Raw genomic sequence first — 14,067 nt, forward strand, 5'->3', positions numbered from 1 at the left:
TTGCAGTAAGAACAGGTGTGGCTTGCAGGCATGGTCAAGGCAAGAAATATGGCCAACAACTAATTTGAACTAGACATCCCTGGTATATGATATATCTATACACATACCACTTTGAAATGTAAGGTCTACTTCAGGTTTTTGGTTTGGTAACCATCAATCCCTCCAGATCATGGTGTATACATGAGAGGTCACCAAGTCCTTTGACGCACATGCCTAGGGAGGAGCAGAGGCTACCCAGACCGTCCATCCCCCGTTTAGGCCATTGAGACAGAATCCAAAGGCCAGACTGAGTCCAGCTGTTTGGTGCCTCCATAGGTGTAGTTGTATAAGCATCCAGGAATTGAACCTAGGTTTTCTGTGTGGCAGACAAGCATTCTACCACTGAACCATGGGCTGACTCCAGGGAGGATTTTTAGGATTACAGTTAATAAGACAGGAACGAAAGGAAACTAAGAAGTTAGTTTCACAAAACTACAGAAGCTTAACATATATTTCAAATTACTCTTCAACTTTTCCTGTAACCCTTTTTATTTGGTTGTACAGCAACTAAAGACTGCCACTGATAGAACATCCAATCTTACTACTTATAGTGACTCTCCAAAGCACATAAACTTACCACTTACTTATTTTTCTTCCACTTCCAAATCTGTACTGTCCTTGCTTTGGAAAATAGCTTAAATTACTGTTGCATATATCTTCCATTCAATCCTAGCCTCTCCCCCCTGCTTCAAATAAGTCAGCAAGAGATTCAGTGAACTCACCTCACCTACTTTCACAAAAATGGAAGCCTTTTGCAGTGTAAAGATTAGGAAGCATTGTAAAAATAACATTTTATAGTAGAAAAATTGTAAGAATAAAACTACCTACTTTGATAATTCCTTCATTTCTTCTTCATAAATTTTCTTCCTTTCAGACAATTCCTCAGGCAGGTAACGAACTATAAGTTCTTCTGTAAGGACAGTCTTTTTATAAGTTCTGCTTGCCAAAAACTACAAAGGAGAATTAAACTAAGCGTGGCAATTAAAAAAAAATCAGTTACATCTATTCCCCATTCCAAATGTCAGCCTAACAGAATAGCTCAGCTCTCATACTAAGCCTTTTTTTCCTGTTCCTTTAAACATTTAAAGACTCATTTTGAAATATACCATTCCTTTTACTGCTCATTAATCTTGTTACTGCTCATTAATCTTGAAACAATATATTTATTATGGGCTGTAAAACATGCAAGAAAAAGTGAGTGCTGTCTATTTGGTGCAAAGGATCCAAGGAGATATGAAGTGATTGCGACCTGAGAAGTCTAGCTATTAGATTTCCCTGCAGCAGAGCATATATTCTCTACCAAAAATGGTGAAAGTTGCAGAGAATGCCCTATTTGCTACCTTTGTGCCAAAACAGATACTTGCAATTATGGCACTACAGAGTCACCATCTTTGATTAGCACTGCTCAGCCAAAGAAATGAAAACATCTTATTTCAAAAGACAGGATATAGTAAAAGCATATCCCATCCTCGTGAATCATTTTAAGTGCATAATAGTGAAAATATTCAATGTGCATGTCAACAATGAGGCACAGCATGACAATACTATACTCCCCTTTACAATGTTCTGTTGTATGTAAAGAAAACATTTTGGGTAATAATAGGGCTTCCATAAACCACTGCTTTAAACATTTTAATGCAAGAGAGTACACTTACTTCTGATAGCTTTTCTTTGCAAAGTGGACAATAAGGGTTATGATCAAGGCAACGCTCAAGGCATTTGAGACAGAATGTATGTCCACAAGGAGTGGTAACAGGCTCATAGAATAACCTGAACAAGGTCGATGGCAAGACACAAAAATGTGTAAATTATTCCAATAAACAAGCAATCTAGATATTAAAAGAAGACAAAAATAAGTTACTAAACTTGACATAAGACTGACACAGAAGGGAAAATGACATTTCTATTCACTACTCAATTACTATAAAATAAGCTTTGATTTCTAAAATAAATCCATTACATCAACACATTAGAAAAACAAATTCAACCACTCTAATCTGCAAAGTTGAGATGCTAAATTCAGCCAAAAAGTACATGAAACAAAAATGTGTTGGGCTCGTTTCAAATCGAGCAATCTTTGCCTACCCTATCAACAGAATCAGATATATGCAGTCATACCTCATACAGAGGGAACATTCAAAGTCAGATGCTTCCACAAGGATTGCTGGTACACCACTTGATGCAGTGGCAATGGAGCTTTCAGGTAAAACAGGGTCATCTAAAGTTTTAAAAAAATTATATATGATAAAACATTCCAGTAAATAGCATTCTGAAACCAGAGTAGTGATTCCATACTGATTTTTCATTAGTAACTCTTTACATCTCCTCTCTACTACCCTCTTATTTCTCCCAAAAGCCTGCTTTCCATCTGGACTTTTAAATGACACTTTTTTTCCTGTTTTGTAAGGTTAGTTTTAGAAAACTACAGATTTGTTTTTCATCTTTTCCATGTGCCCATAGTCAGGCCATTAGGCATAAATCCAGAGGTTGAACTGCTTACATACATATGAACCTTTGGGAACTTTTGTTTCAGCACTGTTTGTAGATTTCTTAATGGGAGTGCATAACTTTCAAGCATGAAAAAGAGTTTATAAACCTCTTGCATGGCCTGCTGTTTTAGTAAATCGTTAAATACATTTCCAAGCTTTAAGAATATTAAACTCTTCAGGCATGACCTAAAGCATGCAATTCTAGCTAAGATGGTCAGGCTAAGAGTTTAAGGAATCCTGGCAACAGGTCAGCTGGACCCACAGATCATACTTAAGTCACCCTAACTAGTCTGTGGATACGGGAGACAATTCTTGAGAAAAGCATAAATGCCTAAAAACAGATTGGACAATGCCCTGACTCCCACTTTTTAGCTTTTCTAAGCTCCAGCTCCTTACCCTCTTCTGGAAAAACCAAACAGGTGAAAAGCTAAATATTTGTTAAAACAAAAAAGGAACTTTTGTTACAGGATAATTTGCCATGAGTCTTCTGCAACCTATACTTGATATAAACCAGAGTGGGTAGTATCACTGTTTTGTGGCCTATAAATTAACTGTAGTCACAGAAAAACCCTCATCTCTACCCTATATTTTGAGTGCTAGGTCTCTAAACAATAGCAAGAGCTTAAATTTGCTGCTCAGCAAGAAGTTACATGGGGTCAAGGTCTCATGTGAAAAAAATTAATGGTTAAGTGTGAAATGTGATCTCTGGGGTTGAAAGCAGAGGAGGATCAGATTTCCCCCCTCTGTTTACTGCCTGGGCTTGCAGTTCACAATCTACTGTAAAAGAGTTCTCTCTCTAACAGGAGAGAGAACTCTGCAGAGCAGAGTGGCAAGGTAGGGAAATCGAGCTATTGGTTGAACATTTCTGGAAGACACTGGCATTTACTGTGTTAATTCTGAGGCAGACGTCATATTTACCAGGTGTGAAAGGAAAGAAAAGGTATTATGGGATTTCAGGGGCTCCCATTAACTAGTTATTACAATAAAAGACAGTGCTACAAAACAGTTATTATAATACAAGACAGTACAATACTGCCTTCAGCATTTTTTCACAACACCACATTCTTTAGAAGTCTTTGTTTTTGAAAATCATACCAAGTGCTTGCATAGCTATCAAAATGCCAGAAAGGGTGGGACTGTTCTCTTTAAATAGGATCTTTGTTTTCTTGGGAAAATAGTTTTGTATGACTGTTTTTGGATGTATGATTAGTTTCCTTGTTTATTTCATAAAGACAGATACTAAAGGTTAGTTGTACCTCAGAGGCAAAATAAATGTACCATTGTCACCTGCAGTACAACTAATAAGCCACTGGTGGTATAAACATTAAAAGCGTTCTATTGGAGATGAGAAATAAAAGTTCACTGAATTAATCAATATTGGTCTTTAAGAACGTTCAAACTATTAATAATGTTTAAACAATGAAAGGCTTTAATAGCTCCATTTGTTGGGGGGAAAAAACAAGAACAACAAACTATCTAAAGTTCTTCTGTAGATTTCCTTACTGACGCAAGTATTTTAAGTCCGTGAATATGTACTGTATCACCAAAGAGTATTTAATCTACAACAAGTAAAAAGAACTAGTATTTTATGATAGAAGTGCTGAAGAACCCCCATTAAACTACAAGACAGACCTTTTTTAGGAATCTTGTTAGGAACATCCAAACTTTGCAAATCCTTCAAATCACTGGACAGTTTTCTTTTTAAATTATCCCCAGGTAAACTGGAGAGAATTGCTCCCAAGGACTTCTTATTGTCTTCACAATACAGATCCAGGGCAGGATGTGAGGCAGACGAATCAGTGTTTCGAAGGAAGTCAGACTCCTGGGATGGTGTTTTTAACCTGAATACAGTATCCTAAACCAAAATACAAGCCAAAGTCAGGCAAAAGCTTCTCTTACTACTACTCTGCATTATTTTTTCCAATGATCATTTCCATACTAAAGGAAAGATGGCAATGCTGTCGTAGCAACCAATCTAGGCAAAACCTGCGTGCTCAAAAGGTTGAAAAGTTATAGGATTATTCATTTCATCCTAGTTCTTGTTCTTTTCCAACAGAACCCACCCCACCTCTTATCTCATGCACTCTCACAGTGCATGGACTACAACACAAAAACACCGGATTTACATTGCAAGAGATGTTATCCTTTTTCTATATTCCCCATTTTATTGGTCCCTCTCAGAGAAGGAGCAAATCTAAATGGAATTCATATTTCACCCTCCACCCCCCGCCCTCCCGGTTCATCTTCATGTCATCTCAGAGAGTTAGAAAGGAAAGGTAAATTTGCAATTACTATGTTTCTATGTCATGCCAATATTTAAGTACATGCAATGACCATTCACATCAGGTAAATCAGACAAATGTTACACATTTTCACACATTAATTTGGGATTTATGTCGAATATTTTATTCTTTACCTTTGAACACCCAGCATTAGAGCCATCCTCAACAGTAGATCGTGCGTTTATGCTGCTTAAAAATACAGGTTTCAACCTTGTATTGGATGGCCGATTGCAAAAAGGTGCTGTGAGGCTATCATGCACATTTTCAAAGGCTGGGAAGAACATCTCACACATTATCTAATCAATTAAAAGAAAAAGAATTTAAAGATAAGCCTATTTCAATAACTCTGTGTTGCTTAGTTAAGGGCACTGAATTCATTTATCTTCTACAGGCGAATAACCTAGCACCCATCTACCATTCTCCTATAAGCAAACTCCCTACATACCAGTTTTCTTTGCTCCTTTATTTCACAGGAATTTCTTTCCCTCACCTCCCCAGCATGCCAAAGGGTCTGTAGGTCTCCAATGCCTTCCTGGGCAGAGTTTGTTTCCTCATTCCTCATCTTCACTCCATGACCCTTTATCCCTCGCAATCATTCTACTATTCCCACATTCAGCAGCAGCTCTGTTTTTCCAAACCTCAAGCAGGTTACTTCCTCTTTAAAAATTAAGTCCACCTCCCTTCCTTCCCCTTCACCAAAAATTTCAGTCCCTTTGTCACCCTCCTATCAGCTGCCTATTTTCATATCACCCTGTCCCATCACTTACCCTCCCTCCAACATCCTCTTCCCTATTCCTAAAACCCTCATTGTAAAGATCTTCCTGCCTGAGGCCAAACTACACTGGCCACAGGTTCCCAAATAAGTAAAGCTGCTGCTTCACATGTGCAGAGTACTGGAAGAAAGGATTCTTTTGCCTGCAGTACAAGCCTCAGTACATATTGCTGCCTCCCTAAAAATTTCTTCTGCAGCTTGGCTTTTGGTGCTGGGCAGATGATAAGAAATTAGATCTTGTACCCACAGAGGACCAACATATTTCTTGAATTTGAGGATATAGAGCAATGTAGTTTCTTCTGTGACTCAGCACTGCACAATGTGGTACAGGGAAGTTTTAGCTGATAGTTTACTAAATAAATGCTTAGTAGGAATGTGGAAGTTTTCTTTGTGAAAAGAACCTTCCTTAACAGTGGGGTACAAGGGAGACAAAAAGGTACATTTTTTTCATATGCAGACTACAAAGCAACTATACCTTTTGAGCTTCTTTCTTCATTGAGCTCCATTCAGGATTTAAGGCAACACAATAAAGGAACTCCTTCAATGCTTCCTCAGTCCTCCCCAATCCATAAAGAGCTTTTGCTTTCACATAATGACCCTGTTCATGCGAAGAATTTGTCCTAAGTTTCATATTTTTCAAAGAAGCAAATTGCAACAAGAAACCAATGAACAATGTTATGATTTCCTGAAAGCTCATCTCATTTGGCAGGTAAAGAGAAGCCAGAATTGTAGATGAAGGTTTTGTGTAAAGTTTCCCTTATCTACTCAATCTGCACTGCCTGTTGTCAGAAAACAGACAAACACTACCTGTTCCAAAGCTACCTGTTTAACTTTCACAATTTCTCTTCCCTTATTCTACTAGTGTCTTTCTTCTTTGTTTCACCAACCCCAAAAAAGTTCTTTAAACAAATAGAAACAGAGCATCTTTCAGGTTCTCTTGATTTTCCTCTTGCTTTCATTCCCTCAAAAAACATTATTCAGCTAATACAAGAGGGCTGGGGGCATCAGACTCTTTGCCCATCAACACTACTCCACTTTTTGGACACAGGATAAGTTTAGAGAATGGGGTATCCTAGATTTCCCATGGGGCCCAAGTAACAAGAGACTGAATTATTTCACATACCAAACACGATTTTAGCAGCAGTGAAACTGCATGGAAAAAGTAGTGGGGTGGGGTAGATTGAAGGAGCAGAAGATTCCAGATATAGGATATTCTCACTTCAGCTGGGAGTCTTGCCAGGACAGAGTTGGTTTGTCACTTATTTTGGTTGGCTGAATGAGAGACCAGCATATCATAATTTTAGGAAAATTAATCTATGCTTACCTGAAATTTCCTTTCTTCAGGTACTAATGTCCATGGGTCTGTTATAACAACTACTTCAATCAGCTTGCAGTTTGGGGGCAGAACCCGGTCACTGGCAGCTAGGGGCTATTCCATCTTCTGAAAAGTTCCCATCAGCTAAGAATTTCCCACAGCCAGAACAATTCAAATCTCCTTTCATAAACTGCAGATTGTTTTCCCGTAGAGCATAGTTAACACAATCTCCTATGGCAAAGCATACTGAATTCTAACCTGATAATGCAAATCCTCAGATAGCAATTTTCACCAGTGTTCATCATCAACACTAGATTTGTAACCTTATTACGTAAAGATAGGAGGCTTTAAAATGAGTGTAGAATGATTGTATTCATCTTCATACTAAGGTGTACAGATGTTACCATGGAATTTCCACAGCTGGACACCTTTAAGGAGAGGAGCAGGATACTTCTTTAAATGTGGACATCTAAATTACAGCATATTGTATATAATACATTGTATATAATAGTACTTAATGGAAGACTGAGTAAACAAGGCTCCTTGAGATCCTTTCAAGGGTAATGCCGGTTGTCACACAATGTCAGCATTATTAAGTGTGCAAACATGCATCACAAAACAAAAACAGAGATTTAAAATAGAAATTCAGCATTAAAACATTTTGACCTATCATAGTTTTCCTGCGTTTTCTGCAATAAAAAAAATTGCTTTATTATTATTTTCCATAGTCCAAAAATGAGTAAAAACTAAGAGCTGGTATTTCCAAAGGGGTGCCTTGAACCCAAAGAGGTTGAGTACCACTATACTAAGGCGTGGAGAAGACCTCTGCCATAAGAAAGAAAAAAGGACATTGGCTAAGACTAGATCACCCAATTCCATGTCTTGGGTTTTCTAAAAAGCCATCTAGTAAAACTCAACGCTATCTGGATATCACTAGAAAATTTCCTATGTGCAAATAGTCATCTAGACTGGAGTGTGTAGATACTGGAAAGAGTACTCTAAGGCTAAGATGTAGAACTATTCAGGTAGGAGTTCAATCTAGGTAGTAAAGCAAGAAGCAGAATAAGGCTCTAAAATGTTGTCCTTATTAAGGCACCAATATTTTGGGAAAGCTATTAATATTGTGATTTTCAAGAGAGACCCCAAACATGCCAAGAAAAATATACTAACATGACTGCACCTTTTTTATGCACACATTCATACACCCATAACAAAACTGTTCCAGAAAACTCAACACTGTTTATTTTACTAGTTTGATGTGGTAGTCAAGATTATAGACATTGCAACCAAGGAGAAATAGTTTGTTAGCTTCTTTTCTGGGGTCCAGAAAAGACACTTTATTCAGGTATTTATTTTAAACCCTTCTAGTCCTGGCTGGAGGACTAGTTTTGCGAGATGGTTCATCAGAAGGTCTAATATTAGACAAATATCAGGCCTGACAGCCATATCCTCTCCAGGTAGGTATGAATAGCATCTCTGCTGCTCTCAGCCTGGAACTGTCCTGGGGAACAATGTGCATAAGATAGGAAAACCCAACAAAGATTTTGCCAAAATTTGGAGAACAGGTTGTGGCACACAGTCTCACACACAAATGCTGCAAGTATTATTTAGTATTTCCTATGCACTGTTCAACAAATGAGATTTCTGGATATAGGCATTGATCTGGCAAATCCAACTCCTGTCATGCAAGTCCAGGTTCCTCTCTCTCTTGGTGGTCACTGAACATAAAGGGAGGAACCTTTTCCATAATTCAGGACATGAGCATCTCTCTCTAAGAGGTGTTTTTTTTTGTATCATAAAAATCCTTTCCAGATAAGCTGACTCTGCCAACCAGAAAAAAATCTCTTTTCCACAGGAGGATTGCTCAGGCACTTAAGTAAATCATTACGTTATAGCTGGTGAATGCTGTACTTTTGCATGTTTCCTGAAAGATAGATACCTTTAGAAAAAAGAATTCTATGGTGACCACACACGGGAGCAGAAAATATACAACTCTGCCACCGGATCACAGAGATTTCTGTCATTAAAGACAGTGAGATACAAATGGCATACCTAGGATCACTTTATAACCATCTTATGAACTCTGCAGCGATGAAATACACACGATATAGCAGCCGGCTCCAAAAATAATTGGATTTTTAGTTAGTAACACTATGGAAAACAAGTGGTGTGAAGCTTCATTTTCTGTTAACATTCTTCCAAGATGAGACTACAGGAAACAGTATGATCTATTTCCCTAGCACTAGCATCTGCTTGTCCACAATCCAAGATGCTCTAGGACTCAGGTCACTCTATTTATTTAAAACTTTCTCTTTGTACAAAACTGTGACAAGAAAAAAAATCCAAGAAAAAGAAATGAATTTCTTACTTCCGTGGATGTTGTTCTCATGATTTGAAGAGAGATCCTGGAAGGATATGCAAAATTAAGTGGTAGTGACTAAAATTTAGTCTACTAAAGAAACGACTATCCATCTTCAAAATTCAAGAGTTTTTTGAGGATAGCTAAATGGGAATGTCCTGAAAGCAAGACTCAACTAGGAACTTCTCTCTCAGGCTACAAACAGGACAGGGAGTAGACTGCAATGATCCACTGTACTGTGAATTAATTCTCCTGCCCTCTCTATATGTGACCTTTCCATGGGCTGCCAAACTTGAAATGTCAAAAAGCTTTCCCTGAAGTTACTGCACAACTCCTTAGGTTTTCCCACTCTGGGCAATGTCCAGTGACCTCACTTGATCAAATGTGTAAGGACTTACAAAGCAAGAGAAACTGCCATCAACTGGGGGATTTAACTTTAGGCAGAGCTGGCTAGGCACTCAGAAAGAAGCTGAGGCAACACAGGGAGCTACTACCCCAGCACATATTCACTTATTGCTTTCAAAGAGGTGTTGTACTACTTCTACTGTACTTTAGGCTGCTTCAGGTTGCCATGATATATATCAGTGGAGCACAACCTTTTAGAGTGGCAGACTAGGTGCCTGCAACCTGACTGCACTGCAGACTATCACTCCCCTCTGGCAGGGGATAGTGGGAAGGGAAGTAGGGACATTAAAAAAATATCTGTTTAACCTTCTCTAAGTATATCATTTAAATGGTTAACCAATAACACAGCAGCTCAGATAAAGCTGCTGCTAGGAGCTGCTCCAGGGGCCCTTTGACAGGGGTGGAGGAGGTGGTGACAAGCCCAGCCAGACAACACAGGCCATGTGAAACCCTGCACTGGGAGAGAGTGAGCAGGTACCTGTGAACCAGCAGCTAATTGCTTAATTGATAAATCATTAGGCCACCCACTCTTTTCATCTTTAACCTCATATGGATACTATGGGTTACTGCTAGTCAACTGCTGTGGGTACTACAGTTTACTACTTAATCACTATGGGTACTAGTCTCCCTCACCACTCACTCCTCCTTGTCCTGTCACCTACCAGTTCCTGCTGGGACACTGCGTGGGCTTCCCTTCCCCCCTGCCCTTCCAGACTGTGCCCTGCCCCTCACTAAACAAAACCAATAAGCTAGATAAGCTAACCGGGTATCCCATCATTGCGATTATCAGTTAAACACTTTTTACATCCCTACAGGGAAGTGGCTATGTTAGGGGGAAGAGAGGGAGAGAAGAAGAGAGTTTACTTCTGGCTGCAGAGGGGGGTCAGTGGCACAGTGCAGGACAGGGAAAGGGACATGTAGTGCCAAGTCCCTTGCCACTGTTCCCTTTTGTAGCAGGCCAGATCCAGTCCTTTGGATGCTGATCTGGTCTTAGGTTGAGCACCACTCATCTATACTCCTTTCTAAAGAATCTTATTTCCACGGAAGTAAAACGTAGCTATACGATACATCTAGGAACTAGATAACTGCAACATTAATCATTAAACGACACTGATAATATACAGATTTAAAATGAAGTTTCGAATTCTCAGAAGCTCTGCAGCAGGGAAGGCTGGCTGAAATACTGTAGGAGTCAGAGGAAACTTCCACAAGTAGGATATCCCCCGATATCAGTAGCTGAACAAGCCTGGTTCTGCCCCTAGAACTACTACTTTTTTTTTTTTTTTTTTTTAAAAACAGAACCATAGATATTAGCACAAAAGAAGGCCAATAACAATAAACACCACAGATATTTTTATGCATTAGTACAGATATAGGATTCATCCATGCTTCTTTTAGGCATAATTGAAGCTTTTATTAGAAGTTTCTACCCCTGAGGGTTATCAAAATCTCCTTCCATAAGCTAGTTTGCAAAGCTCTGGCCTTACCACATGGAAAAACCCTGAAGTTTGATAAGAAGCATTACTTTTGTTCTATGCAGCATGCAAGGGTTGTACCTTTGGCCAGAGAGGTTTGTTTTGGCAGACTACATCTGCATCATGGAGAGCTTGCTGGTAGTTTTGCATTGATGTATACAGTTCTGATCGCTGGGCTATTAACGAACATTTGCAGGGAGCTGGAAAATAAAGATGATATTAAGAATTCCAGTGTATGGATAGAAATAATTTAACAATTTAAACCCAAATAGGTCAAAAATCTTTGAAACAACAAAATCTGATGCATGTCCTTACCTGTTTAAATAAATAAATAAATAAATAAATAAATAAATGCATAGTGTTGATGTGGCCGACTTATTTTAAAAGTTCTGAACATTTTTTGAGATTATGAATACATAGCAAATGACATCCACCTGCTACACTTCTATATTTTGATTACAAGTTTTATTTTGTTCAAGTGGTTTCATCTGAAGTGGACATCCTACTTACAGTAAGTGTGGGGAAAAGAAAATCTAAATAAGCAACATTGTGGGATTTAAATGTCAAGATGAAAGCAGCAAGTAATCTGATGTCCAATTCACAGCCTAAATGTCATAATTCACTATGAAAGCACACAGGGAAGACACCCCAAGCTTTATGCTCATTTGCCAATTTATGCTTGCTATCCTATGTACTTCCCCATGACCAGTATATACTCTGTGATGAACAGTCTTTTAGCCAGTTGGCCTCCAAAGCCTTGTGTATTTCTATGACTACTTTTACAAACCCTTGAAATACGCTATTATAAATATTTTCAATACCATAATCAGCCTGGGCTCTGCTGCTGCTTAGTGAAACCAACATTCCCATGTTTTACCAAACAGTGGAGTTTCTGGATTCAGACAGCCAGCTCTAGAGCAACATGCAAGGACACCCCAGCCCTTCACAGAGCCCCCATTATAGCCAAAACTCTCAGGATTGTCAGTTTCCCATCAGTAAGACCAGCAGCACTGCACAGCTTCGGAAGATAACCAGAACTGATTCCCCAGAGGTCTGCTGGCATCCTGCTTACACGTGAAGGAACAGCATTAACTTGTTCAAGAGCAAGTGCATTGTGCTTGCTCAATTCATTACTGATTTAAGTTTAATTCCATTCTTATCTCTTTGTGTTCATTATTTTCAAAACACATCTTACTCCGATAAAACTAGCCCTCAAAAGTTGCTTTCTACATGGACTGACTCAGGTATCTAAACCAAAACTCTAGAACTGTACATGGGTTAGGACAGATATAGTATAGGAATACCATCTCAAAATCTCTCAGTGTCCTAGCAGGGATAACTAAACAAACCAGGTAAGGCTCTAATTGGATCCAATTTGTACATTTTGCAGATAGAGGTCTGCCATTTGTATGTGTCATGTAGAGTTAGAATTTTCAATGACTGCCAATAATTGCTACAGTGTTTTGGGTTTTTTTTTTTAATATTACACATTACCCAAGCCCTGGATTACACAGGAGCTCTGGGTTTCCATAATCCCCTAGTAGTTTTTTTTTTTTTGTCTGCCACTTTTTGATGACGCTGCTTAAATCATTCAAACCATATTCCCAACGCACGAGTGCAACTGAAACAATATCAGTAACTCACAAGGTCAAATCTCTTAGGCACTGGATATTTAAATTCCTCACAAGTCAAAGAGACTATTGAGTTAATTTAAAGAAAACGCTATTAGCGGTGACCTAAATTAATTTACTGTTACATACTGAGTTCTGAGCAAAATCCTATATGAAATTCAAAGCTTTCCATGGATTTAATATTTTCACATGTATTTTATTAACTCTCCACATAATGCTAAAAGCCCAGCTACAGCTGGTTAAACTGACAGACCTAATTCCATTGCTTGCCACTAAAGCTGAATGTAGAAAAGGTTAAAAAAATTAATAATAAATTACAAAAGATGATGGATTTTTACAAAAAGATGCTTATTAAGACTTGCTAAAAGCAGCAAGTAGGAAGTGAGCTGGTTACAGGACTACAACTTTTGATTACGTGCCAGAGATGCTGAAATTTAGTTACTGTTGTCTGGACCACAAGAAACTGTTTTTATTGCTGTATTGAGTATCACAAGACCACTTTCAGCCTACATATAAAAAAGAAAAAGTTAAAGGGCTTTTTTTGCACTCCTATACCCATCTCAAGCTTAAAATGACATGTAGAAGAGTATGAATAGGCTTCACACCTTGCTATATGAGTTCCAAGGTAGGAAATTGGCTCCAGAAGGTAAACTTTAAGCAGAATATTGCGGGAATTGAGCTCAGTTCTTCCACTGTTATTTATCATAGCAGCATTTTTTTGCCATAACCAATTTTACATCACAATTGCATTTTCCCTCTCTCTCTTGTGTCTGCTCCATTTTTTTCCTCCTGGCAGAAAGCTAAAAAGAACTTTTAACTCATGTGCTTCTACCATAAAATATGTTGAGGGGGAGAAGGACAGCCATCTGCAGTAAAGATCTGAGGAATCAAAGAAGTTTCATTTTTGCTTGCTGAAGTTCTGAAGTATGCCATATAAATATATCAACCGATCCTTCCCCCTCCTCCAAACTCCACATCCAACAGCTAAATTTGCATTTAGAAGCTCCTCCTTTCAAACAAGAAGTTTTTAATTATGCATATTAAGTAAGTTATGTTTAAGCTTTTTGTCGGGCTGATCTACACAGTGAGCATTTATACACATACCTTTTCATCCCGCAATAAGCTGGAGAACCGCCACTTCAGAGCAGACTCGATTAATCGAGTCTGTTCCACATGCGAGTGGATGCGCACCATGCTGCATTGCATGCAGTTGTATAAGTGGTGAAATGCGCATCAGTGTGCAGAAAATGGTAGTGGTGAGCTTTTGAACTATAGCACCTTCTATGCATTTTAGTCCAAA

General features: G+C 38.6%; 1 protein-coding gene across 2 annotated transcripts in view; it reads right to left on the reverse strand.

Annotated features, from left to right (window-relative positions):
• LONRF2 (LON peptidase N-terminal domain and ring finger 2) overlaps positions 1–14,067 on the reverse strand; it is a 64,604-nt gene that overhangs the window by 21,832 nt on the left and 28,705 nt on the right. Inside the window, exons 2-8 of one of the 2 annotated variants that reach the window (XM_090020445.1) lie at positions 11,218–11,336; positions 6,058–6,180; positions 4,945–5,106; positions 4,161–4,383; positions 2,158–2,257; positions 1,695–1,809; positions 868–989 (exon numbers count right to left, since the gene is read on the reverse strand). In XM_090020445.1, coding sequence (XP_089876571.1) covers positions 868–989; positions 1,695–1,809; positions 2,158–2,257; positions 4,161–4,383; positions 4,945–5,106; positions 6,058–6,180; positions 11,218–11,336 — 964 coding nt within the window. The remainder of the gene's footprint in view (positions 1–867; positions 990–1,694; positions 1,810–2,157; positions 2,258–4,160; positions 4,384–4,944; positions 5,107–6,057; positions 6,181–11,217; positions 11,337–14,067) is intronic. The other variant, XM_090020451.1, reaches the window with a different exon arrangement.

This window comes from Crocodylus siamensis, chromosome 1 (assembly GCF_052110815.1).
Source record: "Crocodylus siamensis isolate JL-2025a chromosome 1, ASM5211081v1, whole genome shotgun sequence".
NCBI classification, from domain to species: domain Eukaryota; kingdom Metazoa; phylum Chordata; order Crocodylia; family Crocodylidae; genus Crocodylus; species Crocodylus siamensis.